This window comes from Caretta caretta, chromosome 18 (genome assembly GCF_965140235.1).
Source record: "Caretta caretta isolate rCarCar2 chromosome 18, rCarCar1.hap1, whole genome shotgun sequence".
NCBI lineage: Eukaryota > Metazoa > Chordata > Testudines > Cheloniidae > Caretta > Caretta caretta.
The window spans coordinates 11,502,634-11,525,949 of NC_134223.1; the positions used below are offsets into that span (position 1 = coordinate 11,502,634).

The 23,316-nt window shown below is 47.3% G+C and overlaps 1 protein-coding gene across 5 annotated transcripts; it reads right to left on the reverse strand.

Annotated features, from left to right (window-relative positions):
- Positions 1–1,576: 1,576 nt before the first annotated feature.
- On the reverse strand, positions 1,577–22,833 carry AGTRAP (angiotensin II receptor associated protein). 5 transcript variants are annotated; one of them, XM_048825027.2, is made up of 7 exons: positions 22,643–22,698; positions 18,189–18,380; positions 16,038–16,072; positions 8,686–8,791; positions 5,783–5,981; positions 5,511–5,549; positions 1,848–2,800 (listed from the first exon to the last, which is right to left on the reverse strand). In XM_048825027.2, the coding sequence occupies exons 2-7, from the start codon at positions 18,210–18,212 to the stop codon at positions 2,691–2,693; spliced, it is 513 nt and encodes a 170-aa protein (XP_048680984.1). In that variant the 5' UTR covers positions 18,213–18,380; positions 22,643–22,698; the 3' UTR covers positions 1,848–2,690. The 5 variants fall into 5 exon arrangements, with proteins under 5 accessions (XP_048680987.1, XP_048680984.1, XP_048680983.1 ...); XM_048825030.2 differs by lacking the exon at positions 18,189–18,380 and having other exon boundaries at positions 1,577–2,800; positions 5,783–5,822; positions 22,643–22,833; XM_048825026.2 differs by lacking the exon at positions 18,189–18,380 and having other exon boundaries at positions 22,643–22,749.
- Between the last annotated feature and the right edge of the window lie 483 nt (positions 22,834–23,316).

The following is a 23,316-nucleotide window of genomic DNA, read 5'->3' on the forward strand; positions in this document are numbered from 1 at the left end:
TTTTTTGTGTTACTAAGTTGTGTTACTTAGGAGTCCCAGCAGAGTGGGACTCCTGAGTAACACAACAAAAAAGATAACAAGGAGTCCAGTGGCACCTTAAAGACGAACAGATTTATTTAGGCATAAGCTTTTGTGGATAAAAACCCCACTTCTTCAGATGCATGGAGTGAAAGTTACAGATGCAGACATAAATATACTGACACATGAAGAGAAGGGAGTTATCTCACAAGTGGAGAGCCAGTGTTGACAGGGCCAATTCGATCAGGGTGGATGTGGTCCACTCCCAACAGTAGAGGAGGTGGTGACCCAACCACATCAGCCACACCATCAGAGGCTCATTCACCTGCACGTCTACTAATGTGATATATGCCATCATGTGCCAGCAATGCCCCTCTGCCATGTACAGTGGCCAAACCAGACAGTCCCTACATAAAACAATAAATGGACACAAATCGGACATCAGGAATGGTACTACACAAAAGCCAGAGGGAGAACACTTCCATCTTCCTGGACATTCTAGAACAGCTTTGAGAGTAGCTATACTTGAACAAAAAAACTTCAGAAACAGACTTCAGAGAGAAACAGCGGAACTAAAATTCATTTGCAAATTTAACACCATTAATCTGGGCTTGAATAGCGACTGGGAGTGGCTGGCTCATTACAAAAGCAGCTTTGCCTCTGCTGGAATTGACACCTCCTCATCTATTGTTGGGAGTGGACCACATCCACCCTGATCGAATTGGCCCTGTCAACACTGGCTCTCCACTTGTGAGGTAAACTCCCTTCTCTGCATGTGTCAGTGTATTTATGTCTTTGCATCTGTAACTTTCACTCCGTGCATCTGAAGAAGTGGTGTTTTTACCCACGAAAGCTTATGCTCAAATAAATCTTAGTCTTTAAGGTGCTACCGGACTCCTTGCTGTTTTTATGGATACAGACTAACATGGCTACCCCCTGATACCTAGCAACAAAGATAGTTTTGAATCCAGAAAACTACCCCCAGCGGATAATGAAAAACACCTTAGAACCGAAACCCTGCAAATCAAGGGGTGTGGGTGTAATTCCACCTGGCACCTTCTGCATTTCTGTCTGAGTGTATCCTGCTGCCAGTTTAAAAAGGAGGATCTCTGGGAAATCCTGGATTTTGTACACTCCTGCAGGCACAGAGTAAAGCCTGCACTCAGAGCCGAAGCAGCGCTATGCATGCTGGGGTAGGCTACATTTGTTCACTTTTGCTACATCTAGCATATCTGAATACAAGGGCACTTGTGCGTATATTCAAATAAGGGGTCTCTTTTGACAGTGTTATTTAATTATCAGCATAAATCATTAGTAGCCAAGATTCCAGGGTTTTTTCACTAGCTCTGCCACTGATTTCCGGAGTGAGCTGGGGTAGGGATCTTAGGCGCTCTGCGTCCCTTTAGCAATCTGTTGAATACGGAGCTCCTGCCTTCCAGGAATGTTGTGATTTGTTTGTAAGCCGCAGTGATTTGCCCACAAAAGGCACTCGAAAAACTGTGAAGTCTGATGATTAATAATAAATAGAATACAAGAGATGGTTAGAGGATTTGCAGTATCTTTTTAAAATGGGATACCCACATGAGACCGACCTTTATTTCTGCGGCAGTCCCAGAAAGACACATCATACCCTCCACCCTGATTAACTACAATGCAAACTTCCCCACAAGGGCCCGTGCTGGACTTGAACCAGAAACCTAGTGGAAATAAAAGCCTGTTTTTCTCTTTTTATCACTCTCCCATGCCACTGGGCTTAATTCTAACTCATCAGGAATTTCCCACATTACAGATGAGGCAGTGGGGCGAGTGGTGTAATTTTTAACACAGAATTCTGTCAGTGCTAAGGTGCTCCTTTTATTTTAGAAAAAAAAAATTAAGTTCTATTTAGATGCCAAGTGAAGGCAAAAAGTGTGTTTTAAGGCACAACATATTTACAATGCACAAGTAACAGTCATTGCACAGGGTCCTTGTGGACTTGAAACCTGCATACACACAACAAATGAAAACCCAAGGCTAGACAGAGGGAGCATAAGAACTCCTTGGGGCCGCAGACCCACCTTCTCTCAGCCCAGCTGTGTGCAATTACTCTCAGCTAGCCTGGGCAGTTACCAGCATGAACACAACTTTATGAGCATCCACCACACCTCACAGAAACTGGAGAGTTTCTGTGAACACCAGCAGTAATCACTTGTGAGCTTTATCCATATGACCAATGTCACCCCCACTGGCTCAGTAGACTGCTGCCCAATCAGATGGACATTTAAAAGAGCCTTTTACGCTAGCTTCTTCATGAACATCTTGGGTAGCGGGGTGTATCACTGATGCAGGAGCTGCAGAGCGTTGGATCTGGGAGACTACAGGGGAGGTTCTTGCAATTACTCAGACAATAGTGACATTGTGGGGCAGGGCGTGGTAGGGTTAGACAGACCTGTGGTTCTTAAACTGACATCTCCAGGACATTCTGAACTCACTGCAGGACCCAGTCCACCTAAACACCTTCAGGAAGGGATGGATGCTCAAAGGGAGGAGAGTAAAATTAGATCCTCTCCTGCTTGCTCATTTTAGAGCCTACTCCAATGGGGGGGGGGGAACAGGGAGGGGTAGTTTTTAATTTGTTGTTGGGTGGGGGACATCAGTGAGATCCTGCTCTCTGTTTCTGGCAAGGGGGAGCCTCAGAAAGGATGTGGGGCTGGCTTGCTGTCCAGATCAGGGTACGGGCAAGGCGCATCTTGCTGATCAATCGACTGGTATGAGCTGCGATCCCGGCCCACGCTGAGGAAACCTGCATGGGGAGGAATAGATGATGCTTTCAGACAATGCCAGCTCAGGAAGTCAAATAAACGTAGTTCAGCATTGCATCACATTCATTGCATCCTTGCTCTCCTTGCACCTAAGGAATTTTGTGACACATGCTACTTGTAATTATGCTCATTCAAATAAAAGCACTCTTCCTTCCGAGTACAATTAGTACGGGGGGCAGGCAGAACGCCCTCACCCAACCTCCTTGCTTAGCAATGCACCATTTGCCAGTTGCATTACGAGTTTTTCTGAAGCAGAAACGAGCAATGGCCAGGTGCAGGATATCAGAAGGGACAGACCAGCGTGCGGCTGCAGTATGGCTAATTCTAGACCCCTCACTGTTGCCATTAGCTCTGAATAACAAACACTGATTCCCCAAGGTCCTCTACAGTTACAACTGCGTGTCAGGTGTTTTAATAATGGTGTAGTACAATCATGCTATAAGAGTGGCCTCCAGTCCAACTTTACATTTCTCATGAAGAAGGGGCCTAACACTTATGCAGAGAGACAGTTCCTGGAAGGCGTATGGGACCAGGAACAAGCTGGAGAAGGGTTGGTCCAAGGCTTCCAAAGCAAAATAATTTTAATAGGTGGACGTGATGAGTCCTAGATCCTCACTCAGAACAACAAGCCAGGGCTGCTTTTCATTCCCTGAGAGGTACTGTTCTTGCAGCCATGAAGCTGAGTCGAATAGCCAGACCCACAATTACTGTTTGTTTCAGCTTGTTTGAACAGTTTCCTGTGGGAGCCAGGGGAGACTAAATCTACGCTGCAATACATGAATACCAGGGGCACAATGTCTGGCTGGTGGAAATCAGTGAAGAGCTGAATGCATGATTCACCCATCAGTCTCTCTTCCTAATAAGCCCACCTCATATCTCTGAGTTACAAAGCAAAGTGTATCACACTCAGGCACTGTCTTTTAATACAACCGTGCCCTGATTATGTTACAAACATGGTTTGCTGTGTTAAGCATCTTACAGAGCCGTGATGCAGTCCCGGTGCAACGAGAGAAAGAGAGAAGCTTTTTGTCTATCTAGGCTGATCAACTATCATGAGATAGAAAATTATTTAAATCAATGCTAGTCACTGACACATGTGACAACTCCTGCTGAAAGCAGGCAGGGGGCTGGGGGAGCTGCCAAGCAACAGATGGCTATTCTGCATAGAACGAAACCGACTATGAAGTGACCAGGAAAATACATAAGTGGAACAAAGTGGGATAGTTGCACTGCGATGGGACAGACCTAGTGGCATGAAGGTGCCACAAGGAAAAGCTAACAGGAAGGGCGTTTGGTGAACGTGTTAACCTCACATCAGTGACTCACACCTTGTACCGAAAGGCTGCAGTGAAGCCAGTTTGGGCTAGCGCAGAAAACTAGTGCTACCATTTTTATTGAGTTCGGTCTAGTGACGGAGATGCCTAGGGCTAGAGACGAGATCCACATCCCGGACTCACCGTTGGGCTGGAAGGGATAGCCCCGAAAACCTAGAGAGGTGAAGGGAACAGCACTCATTGCTCAATGACACCTACTCTTCCTGCCGCAAGCAAGTAGATAGTTACATCTGGGTTATAAGCACAACAAGCAGCTGATGGACGAGGCTTGTGCCAAGGTGCCTGGCAAGACTGTGCTGAGAACCCACGGGGGCTGGCATCTCTGCATTCTGCTTGCAGTTTCATTAACAGCATGGCAGGAGAGAGACTGGCAGGCATCAAAGCTGTTCCCCATTACACTAGGTGGGATGAGACTGGCATCCTGCAGCTGGCATCCCCAGGTGCCCAAGCTGATCCCATCTTCTGGATACTACAGCGCTCCCTTGCATGGGAGACCTTACCCTCTGCAGGAGCACAGAAGCAGCAAAGCAAGGACCTTCTAACACATCTCCACTTTCCTAGCAGCCAGGGAGTTCAGAGCCAGGAGCGGTGGAGTGGTGCATTAGCCCAAGCTGCTCTCCAAAGAGACGAGGGTGGAAAGCCGCTGTTCAGGAGGTTTTTTAGGAGGCAAAAAGCAGGCTCCAAAGTGCATGGTACCTTCTGCAGGAAGGGGGAGGAGGGCAGCAGTAAGACTAATGACTGGCACAGTCCAACAGGACCAGAATTCGCTTTGCAGCCTCTGTTTGCAGGACCCTCTGCCAAGGACGCCACAAAAGAGAAGCTCAGTGGGGATTTGCAAGCCAGCTAGTTCAGACTCAGGGCTTGCCCTGTACACACTGCAGAAGGTCGTTTCACAGCAGCTAACACGCTCTTGTCTCAGCGGAGGTCACTGAGGAATTGTCAACTAGAGACATATTTCACCTACCCAGGACATTGGAGACATCAGCTATTCCTCAGAACTGCCCCCCGCCCCCAGTGAGGAACATATTAGCCCCATGTTTCAGAAGGGGAAACTGAGGCACAGATTAAAATGATTTGCCCAAGGTGTCACAGCAAGGCTGGGATGAGAAGCCAGACTTTCATATCTATGCTCAATTGACCCCACATCCTGCCCCCGTTCTCTCAACATGCTTTCATTTCTCCCTTCTCCTCCCTCCTTCTGCCCCAGTCACAGCCAGCGGGAACAGAACTAGTCGGTGAGGAAGAAAGACACAAAGGCTTCCAGCCCGACCGTGGAACACACACAGCTAAGGGAAAGGGAAGAGGAGACAGGCAGCTCAGTTACGCCGGACAAGGGGGATACCACTGGAGTCAATACCGTCACAGGTAAAGCGGCTGTCGGATGAGGACTCCAGGTCTGCAAGGGAAAAGAGGGAGAACATAAAAAATCCACAAAGCATGAGACAAAGTGGGAGCACAAGAAGGGGACAAGGGGAGAACACAGACTGGGCAAGAGAGAGACCCACTAGAACAGGCAGAATCCAGCTGTGCGTATCCCAGACCGAGAGCAGGCGTGAAGGATCCAGAAGGCAGAATAAGCCCAGACTGACAACAGGAAAGGGCAGACTACATGGATGTGTGGCCTCCTACCTAGGTTGACGACGTACTCTCCCCCACGCTCCCGGTACATCTGATAGACAAAGAGACATGACAAGGGTTTGAGGAGGAGGCTGAAGATGGCCATGCCTGCATCGAAGCGCTGCAGGTCAGTCAGAGAGCTACCCCGGGGATAGAAGAGGCTGATGTTAATGATGTCCAGGAGGATCGTGATCAACAAGCCAGTCAGGAACTGGAAATCAGAAACACAAGGACATTGATTGGAAATCTGATTCACCACCAAGAGCCAAACAGCCCAAAACAATGGAAATCAGAGTCTCAGGATGTAACGCGTCTCCATCCTTGAAGACCTGCATTCACGTGCCACCGGCTTTACTTTACCTTACCTCACCTCCAGGCCAGCCTGAAATTGTAACCATGGTGGCGTCTAGCATATGGAATCCACACCCCCTTGACAGGTGTCTCACCCCCTTCCTGCTCATCTCTTAACACCTTACACTTTTCCCTGTAAAAGATGGATTTTCCTAAGAGGATGACTCGGTCTCATATTTACAATTATCTCTCCTCACCTCTCAGGGACCGTTTTTCCCTCTCATTTGTATTTTCCAGGGTAAGAGAGAGATTTATTTTTAAAATACATTCAGCACTTTGAGCTTGGGAGGGAGCAGATCAGCATCTTCAGTGGGACTCTTTGCCAAGTCAGGCTAGGTCCAAAAACCGTTGGTACGAAATGAGGTTTGACATGTCTAAGGTGGACACAAATTTCATATTTGTACTGCAGTAGCAGTTCCAATGAGGGACTCAGGTGGTATCGGATTTAAAAGAATACCATATGTGAGGATTTCAATATTCCTCTGAAGTGGTTGTGGCCCTAACCGTAGCTTTGTGCGAGCACATGAGAGGCAAAGTGAAACTGAGTCGCTTCTCTGCATTGTCCAAGCTGAGAGAAATGCCGAGAGCCAGCATGTAGTGTTAATGGTCTATCCTAGTGCTTTTATACTGCCACCCCTCACTGTGGTATCCAGGCCCAAGCACAGAGAGTACATTACATTTGTTTAATTTTCAGATTTAATATTCTGTGTTAATAAAATAAAAAACATTTGTCGCTTAATAGATTAAGTTAACCAGCTACTGGCTCCTGGCAGGCATTCTGTAAAGATGTACCATAGAGTCTAAGGCCAGATCATCTAGTCCAGGGGTGGCCAACTTGTGTCTCCGGAGCCACATGCGGCTCTTCAGAGGTTAATATGCGGCTCCTTGTACAGGCACCAACTCCGGGGCTGGAGCTACAGGTGCCAACTTTCCAATGTGCTACAGGGTGCTCACTGCTCAACCCCTGGCTCTGTCCCAGGCCCCAGCCCCACTCCCCTCCTTCCCCCAAGGCCCCCGCCCCTTCCCCTGAGTCTGCCGTGCCCTTGCTCCTCCTCCTGCGCCCCACCCCACGAGCCTCCTGCACGCCACAAAACAGCTGATCGCGGCGGGCAGGAGGCGCAGGGATGGAGGGTTAGGTGCTGATAAGCGGTGCTGCTGGAGGGTGGGGCGGGGGAGCTGACTGGGGGCTGCCGCTGTGTTACTGTGGCTCTTTGGCAATGCACATTGGTAAATTCTGGCTCCTCCTCAGGCTCAGGTTGGCCATCCCTGATCTAGACTGACGTCTGACATAACACAGGTCATAGAACTTACCCCAAATCATTCTTGTTTGAACTAGATTCTATCTTTTAGAAAAACATCCAGTCTTGATTTTAAAATGGTCTCTAATGGAGAACTGGTAAATTGTTCCAATGGTTAACTCCCCTCACTGTTATAATGTATGCCTTATTTCCAGTCTAAAATTTGTCTAGCTTCAACCTCCAGCCATAGGATCTTGTTAGATCTTTGTCAGAGAGACCAAAGAGCCCATTATCAAATATGTATTCCCTATGTAGGTACTTATAAATGTATCAAGTCATCTCTTAATTTTCCCTCATTAAACAGTTCCTCGAGTCTATCACCATAAGGCAGGTTTTCTAATCCTTTAAGCATTCTCCTGGCTCTTCTCTGAGCCCTCTCCAATTTATTAGTCCTTCTTGAACTGTGGACATCAGACTTATACACATACTTAACTTTACTGCTGTAATTCATCCCATAGACTTCAATAAGATCACTCACAATGCCTAAAGATAAGTATGTGGGTACGTTTTTCCAGGATTAGGGCCTAGTTAATTCAAAAAGTTAACAGTACTTTCCCTGTCCTACACCTGCCTAAGTCCCCCTGCCAATTTTTGTGGCTTCACAATCAAATTTCCTAATTTTAAAAAAATATTTCTTTCCCTTATCATCATTTGAAAGGCCTGCACAAATGGGAGGGAACAACAGGACTAACTGCATATCCAGGGGAAACACTGAAACTGACCAGACAAGATGCTGTCAAATACACAAGACTTAAAAAGGAGAAAATATTCTCTCCACCATGTTTTAGTTATAGTCATCTTCGGTCTTACTTCTACCAGTAGTAGGCAAAAAGTTGAGGGACTGTTTTTTAAATTAGAACGTGTCCCTTTCAAAGAGGCAGTCCCATTTATTTCTACGAACAAGCTGAACACTTGTGGTTTGTTTTAAAGCCGTGGTGGTGGTATCATCATCTTTTTTTCTCGCGAGTTTAACATGATGCAAGGTTAAGGGGTTCAGCTAGGAGTGCTCAGCACCCAGCAGATCCCACTGGAAACAATGAGTGCTGAACACTTTTGACCTTCAGTTCGGTGCCTAAATGAGAGCTGAGCTATTCTGAAAATCTGGCCGCTTGAGAGTCGGAAGTGCCCTTTTCAATTCTGAGCACAGCTGAAAAGTGGACTAGACTCTCAGGAATTTTTGCTATCCTCTCCTTAAAAGCAGCGACGTCTTCCCCACAACACCCTCTTACAGAGCCTGTTCAGGAAGGTGCCTGCCCCCTGACTTACCATGATTATTGCATCGATGGACTCTCGCTGAGCAATTGCCCAAACCCCCACTGCCAGGACGGTGAAGTTTCCCCATGCGTAGGATGGCGGAAGCCCCAAGCATCCCCTGGCAAACAAGGCACAAAAAAAACATTCAGAACGTGTCTGACGTGACTAGTGTGAGTTTAACCACTGGAACTCAACCCCCTTAGATCTGTGCGTTGCAAGATTTCGATACGGAATGCTAGATCTGTTCCAGCAATATGCCGGGTTTTCCCCTGCGCGTCAGACTCCGGGGTTATCCTAATAACTGACTCTAGCAATATGAAAAGATTATTTCCCCACCCCTAGAATTCTATATATATAGGAATTATAGGCTGTCTGGATCAATCATGAGTAAGAGCCAAGAATTACTACTGCAAGATCTCTCCATTTGCTACTACAGGATCTCTGTATCAACACCCGCAAGAAGCGGATGGTTCCCCTGCAGTCTCAGTTCACCTTTCCCAGAGTTATATCTATCATCCCAACATCAGCTATGAGGCCAATTAAGCTCAAGCATTTACTACAGCACACACATGCAATTCACACAATCAAATCCCCTACAAAGGGTTAGGATTTTAAACAAAAGGTAAGTTTCTTTAGGGTCTCTTGACGTTGGTTCAGAACATTGTTCCCAGCTGGCCTCCATTGCAGCTATATATTTACCTCCACCCTGTTATGGAGATTTATTTACATCTAAAAATCTAATCACATATGCATGCTTGGCAGAATTCATTTTTTTAATAATTTCAACAGCTAAATATCAATGTTTATTTTTAAGCTTTTTTATTTTTATCCATTTAAATTTCCACAGTCGCAGGAAATTATGGAGGGAGTCAGACTAATTATTTAATGACAGTAGAAGTTGAGATTCAAAAAGTTAAAATGTATTGATACCAGTCAGCTCTGTGTTCTTGGGGAACCAGGGCACAGTATCTAGCCTGTCTGACTCATGAAAGACACACAACACTCTTTGCTTGAACCAAAACCGATCAGAGAAAAGACTTGCAGAGAGCAGTGAAGGGCATTGGGAGACACACCTAGACCCCTCCTGACAAGGGCGACAAGATTAAGGCTTCGCCATTAGTATACAGAATGGAGAACAGAGGCCACTCCCCTAGCCTCATCTGCATGAAAGATGGGACAGGGAGACATCTCCATTAGCATACAGAATGGACAACAGAGAACCGCACTGAACTCTGGGACCAGAAAAGCAGGGAAGCACTGCATCATGGGGGATCTCTGCTCCAGATGCTAATGAACCTACGCCTGCACACACCCAACTCAACAGTTATCAGACCAATTCTAGTAATGAATCTTTGATTGATATCCAAAATACTGAAGCAGCCTAATTGCATTGTGAGCTTCCTGCAAGGAACACCACCCATAGCCAAGAGGGATCAGCTCCTATTGTCTAGCCTAAAGAAAACCCTTGAGTCATCAGTTTACCCATAAACAAATCTAGTGTTCTCCCTTGAACCATTGTTGTTTCTCTACAAAAACCCCAAACTATGTTAATGTAAGTGTTCTGATGCATGGACCCAAACTCTGTATCAGTTCCACTGGGACTCCATCTCCTGACTGATCGTGCTGGGGGCTCTGCCTGTCTCCAGCACTCAGGACCCTGAGCTACCATCACCTGGGAACCCTGACCAGTTCAAGCCTCATGGAGTGGGTGAGATCCCTCCCTCTCTCTCTCTGTTCTCTTTTCTACCTCAGGTATTAACCTTTAATAATGTAACTTATGTTTGTTTAGCCCTCCTTGTGTAGTTATCACGATTATCCAGTAAATAACTTTATGGTTAAGCTAGTTGCTTCTCTCTCTCTCTCTGAACTTTACTCTTGTGTTTTCAGCTTCCCCATTTACTCTGCAGCAACGCTTCTTTTACCTAAGCTAAAGATCCCTGTAGCATCCCAAATACTGTGGGGTTTGCTCACCGAGTGGGTTACTACCAGTACAATTGTAATGTGAACGGGGGGGCAGGGACGTGCTGAACCTGGGGCATATAAAGGTGGCAGTTGAAAGTGCTGCTTGACCCAGCCCGTTGAGTCCAGGGACATATAAGGGGGTCAGCTTGAGTGTGCTGATTGACCCGGTCCACTCAGACTTGCTCTGTTAGCGGGTGGGTGTTCATCTGATTCTGGGGCTGGAGGAACCCAGCCCTGGGGAACCTAGGTCCTGCAGGGTAGCTCCATTGGAAGGGGACTTGCAGAAGGGAGAAGTAGAGCTCCATATGAACACACAAGTGACAGAAACAGTACACTGATAGAATTACAGAATCCTCCCCCTCCCCCAAGAGTAACCCTAATAAATGAGCATACCCCAAAGTAACAGGCACCTCTGGTAACAGTATAACTGTTAAAACACAAATTGTCAAAATTTTAGCCTTAAATCAAACTCTGAAGTCCTCAAGCAGCCTTTTTCGTACTTTGCCTATGTGTACATTTCTATTTTCGATAGAAATAATTGTTCCTTAATTTGTGTGTGTATGGTGAAATCAACGTTTGACGTTTACCGATAAAAACTAAACGCTTCCAAGCCTACACAAGAATAGAAGTTACAGACAACAGTCAGGCTAATGCTCTGATTCAGGATGAAGTCAGTTGAGACTGCAAGCCTCATGGGGCAGAGACCATCTCTTGCAAGGTGTGGGTACTGTGCCTACTGCAATGGGGCCTGGACCTTGTTTGGTACTGTCACAGTTTCAGAGTAACTGCACCTGTATCCCCACCTCCATGGTCCACTCCAGGACTGCCTAGTCATGTCTCCAGCCATCACCTGCCTCTGGACAGAGAGCCTTGTCCCATTCCCTTCTGACAAGGGGATTTTAAGGCTGCACAGCTCCCTGCCTTACACTGTGATATCCTCAGCAAGCCAGATTGCCTAACAGCCAGCCCCTAAGCATGGCTCCCTCCCCAAGGGCTATGAACAGTGTGTTGCCAGCACTTACGCATTATCACACAGCTCTTTCAGACAAGCACATTTATTCTTAGGGTAAAAGCATCATAGAGAAAACATAATGGAAACAATCAACAGGTTTAAACACACGCGCAAGGTTCTGTCCATTTGCTGGATCAGAAGGAAGGCCCCAAGTTAGTTTTAACTTAGCCTTTTTATGCCAAAAGTCCTTTCTTTGACCATTGGTCTCTGAAAAATCCAGTTTGGCCCAGCATATACAAGACTCCCTCAGAGTGGTACCACTCTGGAGTGGCTCACAAACTAAGCGATTCACCTATATCGCCCCCCCACTGCTTTTGGTTCCTGGAGGAGTGCTGGTAACCCTCGCCCCTGGAACAGCATATGGTCTCTGGCCCATATAAATAGGCTTGAAAGGTTCGATTTGTATTGGTAAATATTTATAAACATCAATTTCACTATACACGCACGCACGGACGCACACACACACCCCCACCCCGACAAAAAATATTTCCATCGATGATAATCAAAATGTACAGACAGGCAAAGTAAGAAACATGCTGCTTGAGAACTTCCTCGAGTTTGATTTAAGGATATCGACTTTGTATAGTTCGACATGCGACATTGACTGCTTGTGGTTTAACAGTTATCAAGCTTTAGCTTTTTGAATCGCAACGTCTATCGTCATTAAATAATTATTACTGGACTCCCTTCATTGTCTGATGTCCCCCATAATTTCCCACAACTGTGGGCATTTACACTGATAAAAATCTAAAAAAAAAAAATAAAAATGCTTCTAATAAAAAAAATTGACATTGCCCATTGAAATGAGCAAAAGATAAAAATTGAATTCTGCCAAGCCTATACATAAGCCATTCATAAATGTAATACAATGGGCACCACAGAAACTCTCTGTCACAGGGACCTTTAAGCACTGCTGCAGTGTAAATCAAATAATTGACAGCTTCTTACATTCATTATGCACCTGGAATGCTGAAGGATTCCAAAGTGCTTTAACAGCCTCTCTCTCTCTCGACCTATACAGATAGTGTGATCTTCACCCGTCACTGAAATGCAGCCACCCCGGTGGTGAAATATGACAGCTGTTTAGCAGCCCACAACAGCGTGGAGGCAGTTTAGAATGAGAAGTGAAGGATATTGCTGTCAATTAAAGCTACAGGGGTCACAGACAGGATGCACTGCAAAACTTAGCTTTTTCCAGCAATCCTCTTCCTAAGAAACTGGCTGGTGGAACTGGCCCCAGCGATCTTGGTCTGATTCTTCTTGAGTAGCATCTTAAATCTGAAAGGTGGGAGACTGGCAGGGAGTTCTGTTCAGCCATCCGGAGCAATCTTCTGCTACTTCATACTGATATAATTCATATCCAGATACTATGACACACAATGCCTCAGAGATGCATTAATACACGTGCAAGGGAATTCGGGCAGGACACCTGAGTTAATCTTGTTTGGGCTAACCAGGGCAAGAGATTTTTAATGACCATCTGTGGTCAAGAAAGGATGATTCAATGGTGAGGGACCAGCCTGGGAGACCTGGGTTCAAGTCCCTGCTCTGCCATGGACTCCCTGTGGTGATCTTGGGCAAGTCATTAGCCTCTTGGTGCCTCAGTTCCCCACCCGTGAAATGAGGGCTAATAGCACTGCCCTACCTCACACGGGGGTTATAAAGACTGAGGTATTCAGATACTACAGTGATGAGGGCCTAAAACGGGGTATACTGGCCCCTTTCAGAGGAGAGGGGGCCAGAGGACCCTGTTCCAAGAAGCTGGAATGAGCAAAGGCTCAGGAAAAACCCAGGTAATAGAAGAGAGGAAGCACTCCCAGGGAATTAGGAATTTGATGGGAGGAAAAGAAACAGTGTCTTGGGGTTTAAGGGCCCGGGATCAGGAGCCCTGTAGGGTAGGATGGGTCAGGACACCCCTCTCTTCCAGCCAATCAGGAGGAGCTTTCTTGAGGCAGGTAGTATATAATCAGCCTTCTTCCTCAGCACAGGGGAGATGCTGGCAAGAGAAGGAAGCCACCACCAGAAGGCTACACTCCAGGGAGAGTCAGCAGTGAGCTGGCTGTGGCAAGGGACGAGCTCTGTGTGGACGGCAGAAGAGCCAGAGCTAAGTGCGAACTGTTGGATTGTGGTGATGGGCTCGACTGGTGGAACCGTTGGGGGTCATTAACGCAGCCCCAAGTGGAGGCAGCAGGACTTATAAGAAAGGCTGTGGAGAGGCTGTGAGTGGCTCTAAGAGGGAGAGAAGAGTGGAGGGAGGCTGGCACGGAGGGAACTCTGGGCACAAGGGACTGCTGAGCCGGTGGCAGCCCTCCTGCGAGGCCATGTAAGTAGGTAGGAGATAGACAGGAAGCCGTGGGCCTGATTCCCAAGTCGTTCTCTCGAAGCCAACAGAACAAAACCGATTTACACCAGCCAAGTGTTAAGTTCCGTGCGGTTGGTCATTTTTACCTTGCATCTGAAAGACAGCACCCCCAGCAGCAAGGTCCCCCCAGCACCACGCTGGAGCACTAGCCAGGACCGACACAGAGAGAAGAGTCATCAGTGAGTCATTCGGAGACACATTTCCTTGGCTGTTGCCCTATGCTGCCACCCAAACAGGACCCAGCTCCACTTGTGAAAAGGGTTGTGGGGCAAGGCCATGATTTAAGAGCGAAGCCACCCCAGGTCCATACCAATGCCACTATGCTGTGCTTATATTATAGCCAGGCAGAGAACAATGCTGTGCGGAGAGTGCTCCCCCCACACCAAAACAGCTGTGTGACGTTACTGACATGAACTGTGACCATATAGATCATTGTTGCAACCAAGGTCCTATAGCTGCACCAAAACTTGTACAAAGGAGGTCAAGTAAGGTGTCTATAGAAAGGTTGTAATTTGCTGGTCATGATTATGCTGTCTGTATGTGTGTATCATTCTTGTATTTGAAGTTATAAATATTGGCTATGTACTTGTATCTCAATGTGTTTGATTCTAAGTAGCCTCAGTGAAGCATTTGGTCAGCTTCTTGAGAAAGGACTATTCTCAGTAAGTGCCCAATCAAGAAACACTTAACTGACAATGGACTTTGGAAGACGCCAATCCACATCTGAGCTTTCCTGGGAATGTTCAAACTAACATGTAAACAATGGCTTCGGCCAGCAAAAAGCTGAATCATTCATGAACATGTGACTTGCCCAGGTGGCTACAAACTCCATCTTGTTGCTGTGATTTTGCACAAAAGAACAAAGGGGTTTCCGCCCACAAGAAAGAGAATATAAACGGCCCTGGAAGCCTCTCAATTTTGTCTTCAGCTGGCTCAAGAGATGGTCTCTCCACCTCAAAGAGATGCCTGAAAGAAACTGGAACAAAGGACAGCAACTACGGGGGTGTGAGTGATTGCTGGACCCAGGCCATAACCTACAACATTGGTCGGAAAAGGATTGGGCCCAGACTAGGAAGGAGTCCAGTCTGTGAAAGAAGCCTATTGGAACATCTCTAAGGGTGAGATTTCATCTGTAATCAGTGTCTAAATGTATTAGGCTTAGACTTGCGTGTTTTGCTTTATTTTACTTGGTGACTTACTTTGTTCTGTCTGTTATTACTTGGAACCACTTAAATCCTACTTGTTATACTTAATAAAATCACGTTTGTTTATTAACCCAGAGTAAGTAATTAATACCTGGGGGAGCGAACAGCAGGACATCTCTCTCTATCATTGTTACAGAGGGCAGACAATTCATGAGTTTACCCTGTATAAACTTTATACAGAGTAAAATGGATGTATTCAGGGTTTAGCCCTGGTCTACACTGGGGGATGTGGGGGAAAGGGGGGAAGAAATCGATCAAAGTTACGCAACTTCAGCTACATGAATAACGTAGCTGAAGTCGACGTACTTAGATTGACTTACCGTGGTGTCTTCACTGCGGTGAGTCGACTGCTGCCGCTCCCCCGTCCACTCCACCTGCGCCTCTCGCGGCGGTGGAGTACAGGAGTGGACGGGAGAGCGCTCAGGGGTCGATTTATCACGTTTAGACTAGACGCGATGGATCGATCGCCGATCCGGTGGGTAGTGAAGACATACCCTTAGGCTCCCAGAAAGACTGAATACTGGGTGCTGGGAAAGTCCCTGTTAACTGAGAAACTCCTGGGCTAAGTGAATCTTAATTTCTGTGAACTGCAGGGGAGCGTGGCCCAACCTCTTGGTCAGTGCTGGAGCAGACTGGTGCGTCTAGCTCAGCAAGACGGAAGTGGAGGGAAGCCTTTTCTGGCAGAGGGGTTTGTTCTCAGTGGGATCCCAGCACATCTAGTGACATTCTTGAGGGAGTTTCTTTGACCCAACCCACCACAAGCCGACTCTCAGTTCTCTTGAACCCCCTCTTCTCACCAGGTCCTAGCGTACAAATGACTCACCATGTCGTGAGCAGCCAGTGCACCAGAACGATTGCCTGCAGGAGAGCAGAGAGAAGACAGGTCAGCAAGTCTGAGAAACGGTGGAGAACTGGAGTGAAATGGTACTTTCTGGCTTGAAAGGGCAAGGAAAGCAAAGAGCGCCAGCCAGGCCATAGAAATAAACCAGTTCAAAGAGCTGGTTTGCAGCTGCAGAATGGACACAGCCATTCCCCTTGGCCTCTGCTGCTGGGCTTTTTCCGATCTGGTCGCAGTTTGTTACTGTTCTTACCTCTTTGAGCAGGTTATCCAGGGCCTGGTTAGGATTTTTAAATGGGTTATTGATTTTTGGAACCAGAAAACAGTTTGAACAGAAAGCTTGGCAATCTGATCGACACTTGATTAGCACATTTAAAAAGCCACTGAATAGGTGTTCCAGCCCGGGGGCCCCAGCTCCCACTGCAAGGCCATTTTGTATCAGCTCTAAGCAGAAGTCCCTGCCTGCTGGCGCAGAGGGTTTAATACTTTTTTTCCCTTCCCCTCCTGCCATTCTGTTCAGAGACGTAGCTCAGCCCCAGCGAAGCCCTGCCAGGTCCAAAGACAGCAACAGTGACATTCAGCCTTCCCAGATGCCTGCAAAAAAATCCAGGGCCAATCCTGCAAGGTGCTGAATTCCCTCCACTCTCACTGAAGTCAATGGAAATGGAAGGTGCTCAGTAACTTACACAATCAGGTCCCAACTCCTTGCATGGCAATGACATTCTAAGCAGTGTCACAATACAAATATTTACATGAATGGCTCTTACCATTGTGTTTAATTAGGCAAATGAGAGATGCTAGGAGCTTACAACAAAGCAAATGCTTGTGCTGCTCATTCTCTTACTGGTGATCTGAGATCTTCTGTAACCAAGGAGACACTCTTATTCTCCACGCATTGCAGGATATTTTCTTGCCATTTGTGTTTAATTTGATTTACAGCTGGGCAAGGTGCACAGAGCCTCCACTGTGAACTTCCACCAGCTGCTTTGAAACAAACAGAGCTTCACTCTTTCTGAACTAACAGCAGGATGAGAAAGGACACACTGAACCTGCTGAGTCAAAACAATTTGGGCTCCGTTACCGCTCCCTAAGACACGTTTGGCCTGCAGATAACCACAGGCCGTATGTTCCATTGGTACAAGGTATGGGTGGGAATCTCTCTAAAACACGACAAGCCACAATGTAGAACCACAGGGAAAAAAAAATCGAAGATGCAATCAATTAGCTCATACTGACTACAACACTTTTTTCCAGATCTCATTTCAGAGTTTTCAATCACTAAAGGTATCGTAAGAGAGAGGTGCTTAATGAAAATTACATGGACCCCAACACGCTTCATCATTTAGGGCCACATGGCAATACCTTTACTTACACAAGCAATCGGCCTATTGAAATCACTGGGACTTCTCAGTGGGTCTCTATCTAGCCCTTACATTCCACATGCATTACACTCAAATTTAGGAACGGTTTTGGCATGTCTAGATATTGTAGGGATTGGGCGCAGAACTGTTTTGATCTCATTGCATTTACTGATCCATCTAATATGTAACGCATACACTAAAGTGTCATTCTTTGTTCACGGGGGCACCTAGAGGCCTCAAGGCTCGGCTTCGTGCTAGACACCACATAAACACAATAAAGGAACTTCCCTTCCTCAGAAAACAATCTAAGAGACAGGATGGAAAAAGGAAGTCGTAGCATTACCACCTTACAAACGGAAGTACAGAGAGGTGAGGTGACTTGCCCATGGTCACAGAGATAGGCTGTGACAGAGCTGGAAACTGAACCCAGGGTCATTATTTATCTGTATTACTGTAGCACCTAAGAGCCCCAGGACGCCCTAGTGCTAGGGGCTGTGCAAATACAGGACAAACTGACAGCTCTGAGATGCTATTGGTCTCTCCTGGATCTCAGCACAGTGCCTTGGTCATAAGACCTTTCCTCCACTCTCTCGTTTAATGCAAAGACTGTTGCTTTTAAAAATGTGAATAACCAATAAAGCTGCAACACAAACACACAAAAACCAGGAAATTCAAAATGAAAAGTGGCCCCTCATCCTTACCTTACCCCGTTCTGCCTAGATATCACAGTGCGTACGACTTAAGATGCAATATTGTTCCTGTATAGATGCAATACCTTGGTATAGCTGCGACTAAGCATTAACGCTGGGTAGGCTGGATTTTGTCACAACATCAAAAGCCATTTAAACAGGTTTTTAATGTTGATTTTTATTTCAGTTGTTCATGAAAGGCTACAAAATGCTGCTTCTCCCTCATTTCACCCTGCAGACCAAACGGAAGCTGCTAATCAGTAAAACACAGGATGTGCCTGTATAAAAAGGAGAAATGCAAATAGGATTTACTCAAGAGACTACCACAATATCAGAGCAGCTCTTAATTATGTAGAATTTAATTGCACGTTACATACTCACTAGACCCCCTAACACCTCACCATTTAACATAATTAGGTAGCTCCCCCCCCACCCCGAAGCTGTCTGTTCCAATATTGCAGTTATTAAATTAGGAGGCATGCTTAACCACACAGACGAGGGAGGGAGGGTGGGTCAGAACCTTGCTATTCCAGGACTGACCGTTTTAGGGGACTGGCAATGTGATATGGGGCCTTTCCTTCCTGGTTACTAGGCTTGGCTGGTAGTGACAAGATATCCTTCTCTGACAGCTGTGAGGTTAGTTGGTGGTCTCAGTCCAGTCCAGAACAGCATCTTAAATCAGTATGGTGTCAAGAATACATGTCTAATGGTATCTTCGCCTATACCAGATTACACAAGTCACTTTGCAGGCCGGCTCTTACAGTGGGATGTGGGAAGGATTAATTCCCTTCTTTTTGCTCAAAGATTTAATCCCTGATGGCTGAAATGTCTTCCTCTAATGAAACAAACTCCATTATTAAGCTTCCGTCTAGAAGTGACAGAGACGTTAAAGGTGGAAAGGTTTTTGGATGAGCCCCTGTACCCACGCTTCCTTTTTAAAGGCTTCCAGGCTGAACGGAAGGATGATCGCTTGGAAACTCAGGAGATCTGGGGTCAATCCCTAGCTCTGCCACCAATTCCCTGTGTGTGACCTTGAGCAAGTCACTCTATCAGGTCCCAACATGTGAAGTGGGGATAATATTTCCTTCCTCCCACTCTCGGTCTGTCTTGTCTATTTAGATGGTAAGCTCTCTGGGGCAGGGATTTCTCTAATTATATATTTGTTTGACTCCTGCCACAATAAGACCTTTAGGCGCTACTGTAATATGATAAGGATCCACAACACAACAGGCAGGTTCAACAGAGACAACAGGGGTGAAGAGATACAGGGAACTAGTCATCCTCCCACCGGAGTCTTGATGGGATACACTAGAAAGGCAGCACCAGGGGAAGCTCCTGCACCACATACTCTAAAGATAAACAGATATCAGTTTGTATTTCTGTCTCGCTGCTTGTTTTCACAAGTCACTCAGGGGTGCTGGAACAAGCCGTACAGTGCGGATGCTAAGAGCCATTGAACCGAACTGTAAACCCTATATATAATGGAAACCACTTCAAGCCAGGGGGTGCTGCAGAACCCCCCGCACTTCTAATTCCAGCACCTATGAAGTCACTTAAGAAAAAAAAGCCACCAAGATAATTCCCAGGGCCCTTGCTTCCCAAGGAGGCCTAGCGGAGCCAAACTTTAAAGAGACAAATTTAATTCAAAACAGCTTTCCCCCCTGTCCATTGTACAACCAATACTTAGTCCATGTTTTGTTTACTATCTTAATTAGATGTCCTTGTTTCTCACTATTATGCTTTGTGTTTATGGTGCTCAGACAACAAAGTTAAGAAGACTTTAAAAACATGGACTAAAGCAAGATCTTTCAAGTGTTCCCCAGCACCAGAAATTCTCACAATAGCCCTGACTATCCATAGTAAAAGTCACCCAGAATTCACTGTTCTAAAAACGCCACAATGTGCAAGCCACATGACCAGCGCTTGAAAACACCATTTCCTTACTTGCCTCTAGCAAGTGAAAAAAGCTTTCCTTGGAAAGGGAAGCGGGAAGCCACGAACCTGTAAAATCTAAACTTCCGTTTTAACATGCCACATAAAAGCAACTAGAGTTTATGGTTGTGAACTCAGCCTTCGGGATGCAAACTTAACCAGGGGTGTTTTCCCAAGTCTGTACACTGACCGCTCCAGTGCTGGTTCCCCTAACTTCCTCAAGCTTCAGCCAAGTAAAATTAACAGGACTGTGGTTAATTTCACAGCTATTCCTAACCCCTCAGAGAGCAACAAAAATGACAAGATACATATCAATTTCATTCCTGCTACAGGTTGGGCAAAGCTGAAAGCAGCTGAGGAAGGGCCTGAAGATATTAATGCAGAACAAAAAGAAAAGGAGTACTTGTGGCACCTTAGAGACTAACCAATTTATTTGAGCATAAATTTGAGCTCAAATAAATTGGTTAGTCTCTAAGGTGCCACAAGTACTCCTTTTCTTTTTGTGAATACAGACTAACACGGCTGTTACTCTGAAACCTGTCATAATGCAGAACAGGATACCAAAAATAAAATGGAGGGTAGGGAAAGATAAACTAGACCTCAACACCACTTAACAGCCAGGGAGCTCTGAGGAGAAAGGCATTGCTCTCTTACAGCGGTGAAAATGTGCGGAAAGTCTCAGATTTATCAGACAGCCAAGTCAAACACCAGTTCAAAGAGTCCCTGAGCAGAGTCCAAGGACTCACCCCCCCGCAGAGGAATTCTAGCTTCCTCCCCTTTCCTGGCAGCTGGGGTTTCTCCAAGGAGGACAGGCTTCTCACCAAGGTGTTGACTCTGATCCATACTGGGAGAGGCCTCTCATTGGCATCTGTCTCTGGCCACTAGCTATCCAGTAAAGGTTTCAAGCCCTGAAGATTAGAAACTATGCCCTACAATTTAAAAATACATAGCCGTTTTCAGCTGTACAAAGCCAGAATAGAATCATAGGCCTGGAAGGGGCCTCGAGAGGTCATCTAGTCCAGTCCCCTGCACTCAAGGCAGGACTAAGTATTATTCAAGGCAGGACTAAGTATTATTTGGCTCACTTCCAAAAATGCTCTGCCCAACAGCAGCCAAGTCTATTCTGAACCTGAAAACTTGTACAGAATTTTATCCTGGATCAAGTGTTGGCCGCTAAAAAACACAGTTAATTAACCAATTGTCTCTGCTGCAGTCTTCTTGCCCCCAGAACTTGCCCTGTAGTTAAAGGGAGCTTTGGGTAGGTCAGAAATGCATGACAGGGTTAACAACAAACTGGGTTAATGTTGCAAGAAGGAAACTTAGTTATAAATACTCCCTCCTTTCTTTAAGGAAACGTGCATGTTTTCTGATGTTTGGCACAACAAGACCCTGTCCTGGGTGGCACAAATACATGACAGGAATGTAACAGAGTTTAAGGAACTTCTTTGCACTCTCCCCAAAACCGATTGGCACATGCCAGCTCTGTTAGGGCAGAGTCCTAGTCCAGTTTCTCATCCCAGCACCCCATCTGGCCTCCAAGCTTCTAGTTGGCACAAGTCAAATTAGAAGCACCATCGGCTGGAGCCATGGGAAATTCTTGCAGAGGTTTGAAGACAAAAACAGACTGAGCGAGAAAGCAGGTCTCCAGCACCCATCCCCCAAGACTGCGGCTCCCTCCTGAGCCACAGAAAAATTTGCTCCTCTGAGGGGAGAATGAGTCACTATCTTTGATAAAACCAACATCCAGTGTCAGCGAGAGAGTGACAAGACACACTGTACTGTGCGAATGCAGCTCTCTCCAGAGTGCACAGCCAGGGGCATCTGTATCCAGTGCATCCTACAGCAGAGGGGGAATTATGATCCTTGCTTGGGCAAATGCTTGGTCAACAGCAAGAGTCATGGGATCTTTACGGGGAGATTGTCAAAACAAAAGCCACCCTCCGGTCTGAAGTGTCCTCATCTATGCGGTTAGAGAGTAGCCTCCCTAGGGGCATATCTACACTGCACCCAAGACAGGGTTTGAGCATCCACACTGCCCTGAAACCTGGACTTAAAGCTGCTGGCCCCAAGGGTCTCACAGCCATGCTAACACAGCCCTGCTGTGCAACGCAGACCTGCTGGTTTGGGTCTTCAGCTTGAGCTATGTCTACATTTTAAAAAATGACAGACTTTGGACCCAAGTTACAGGGCGACCCAGGCTCTGACCCACCTCCCTAGCAGCGTCCTTAGGAGCGGGAGTCCTGAGTGCCTGGGGCCCGGAGTCAGACTGATCTGTGTATGGACAGAAAGGGGGCGGTGGGGGGGGGGGGGGCCATGGGCTCAGGGCTGTGCACCAGGACTGTAAAGGTCAGGTGAGATTAGCTCTTTCCCCCGCTCAGAGGGTGCGCTGTGCCCCTAGGACAGCCCCGCTGTCTGCCCCGTCGTTCGCGTGGGCTCAGGAGCAGGGGGAGGATTACGCTAACCGGCTGCCGGGTGCTCGGCGCTGCACGGAGACCCCCCCTACACAACCCTCGGGGGAGGGGGCCTCAAGCTCCGCAGCCTCCTGGGGAATCCAGCGCCACCCCCACGGGTCGCTGAGCCGCAGCCTCTGCGTCCCCCCTCCCGGTACCTTGAGGTTCACAGCGGGCACCTCCATGTCTCCAAACTTTCCGCAGCCCCGCCCTGCACCCGTGACTGTGCTGGAAGCGTCTCACGTGGGCCCGGCTGGGCGGGGGCGGGGCGCTGCTGGGCTGGCTCTGCCCCCGGGGGGGGACCCTGCGCCCTCCTGTGACTGCCGCTGGGGCGGCCGGGGGCTCCCCGCCGGGGGATGCACAGAGCCGCCCCCGCCCGAGGTCGGTCATCCCACCCCTAAAGAGGGAGAATGAAACCCCCTCCCCGCGAGGAAAGGGACCCCGGCCAGGGGGGAGCCGGGAACGTGGGGCAATGACCCAGGGACTCCAGGTGGACAGAGAGTGGGGCTGGCCGGGGGGCTGGGGCTGGACAGAGGCAGTGTTGGGGCTGGATAGTGGGGCTGGGGGTTTCTGAGTAATAGGGAGTGTGGATGCTGGTTGTCCCCCAGACTGTGGTAAGGGAGGATGCCATGGCCCGGCTGGCCACCTGCCCCGTATTCCAGGGTGACCTTTGGGATCCAGGCAGGTAGCGCACACCCACCCACTGACATGGCGTTTTGTGCACAGCCCCCTTCGCATGGCTGCGCCCATCCCTCCTGGCTTGCAAATCAAACGTGACAGTGAAAGATTTTTGCAGGTGCAAACGCTATTGTTTAAAAGCCAGCATGCAAAA

Excerpts from the sequence above, each read along its gene's own strand:
- AGTRAP (XM_048825026.2), bottom strand. The coding sequence starts at position 22,669 with ATGGAGGTGCCCGCTGTGAACCTCAAG. Across the intron at positions 5,982-8,685 it reads CCATCGATGCAATAATCATG|TTCCTGACTGGCTTGTTGAT; the intron begins GTAAGTCAGGGG and ends TCTGATTTCCAG. Across the intron at positions 5,550-5,782 it reads AGAGTACGTCGTCAACCTAG|ACCTGGAGTCCTCATCCGAC; the intron begins GTAGGAGGCCAC and ends TTTCCCTTGCAG.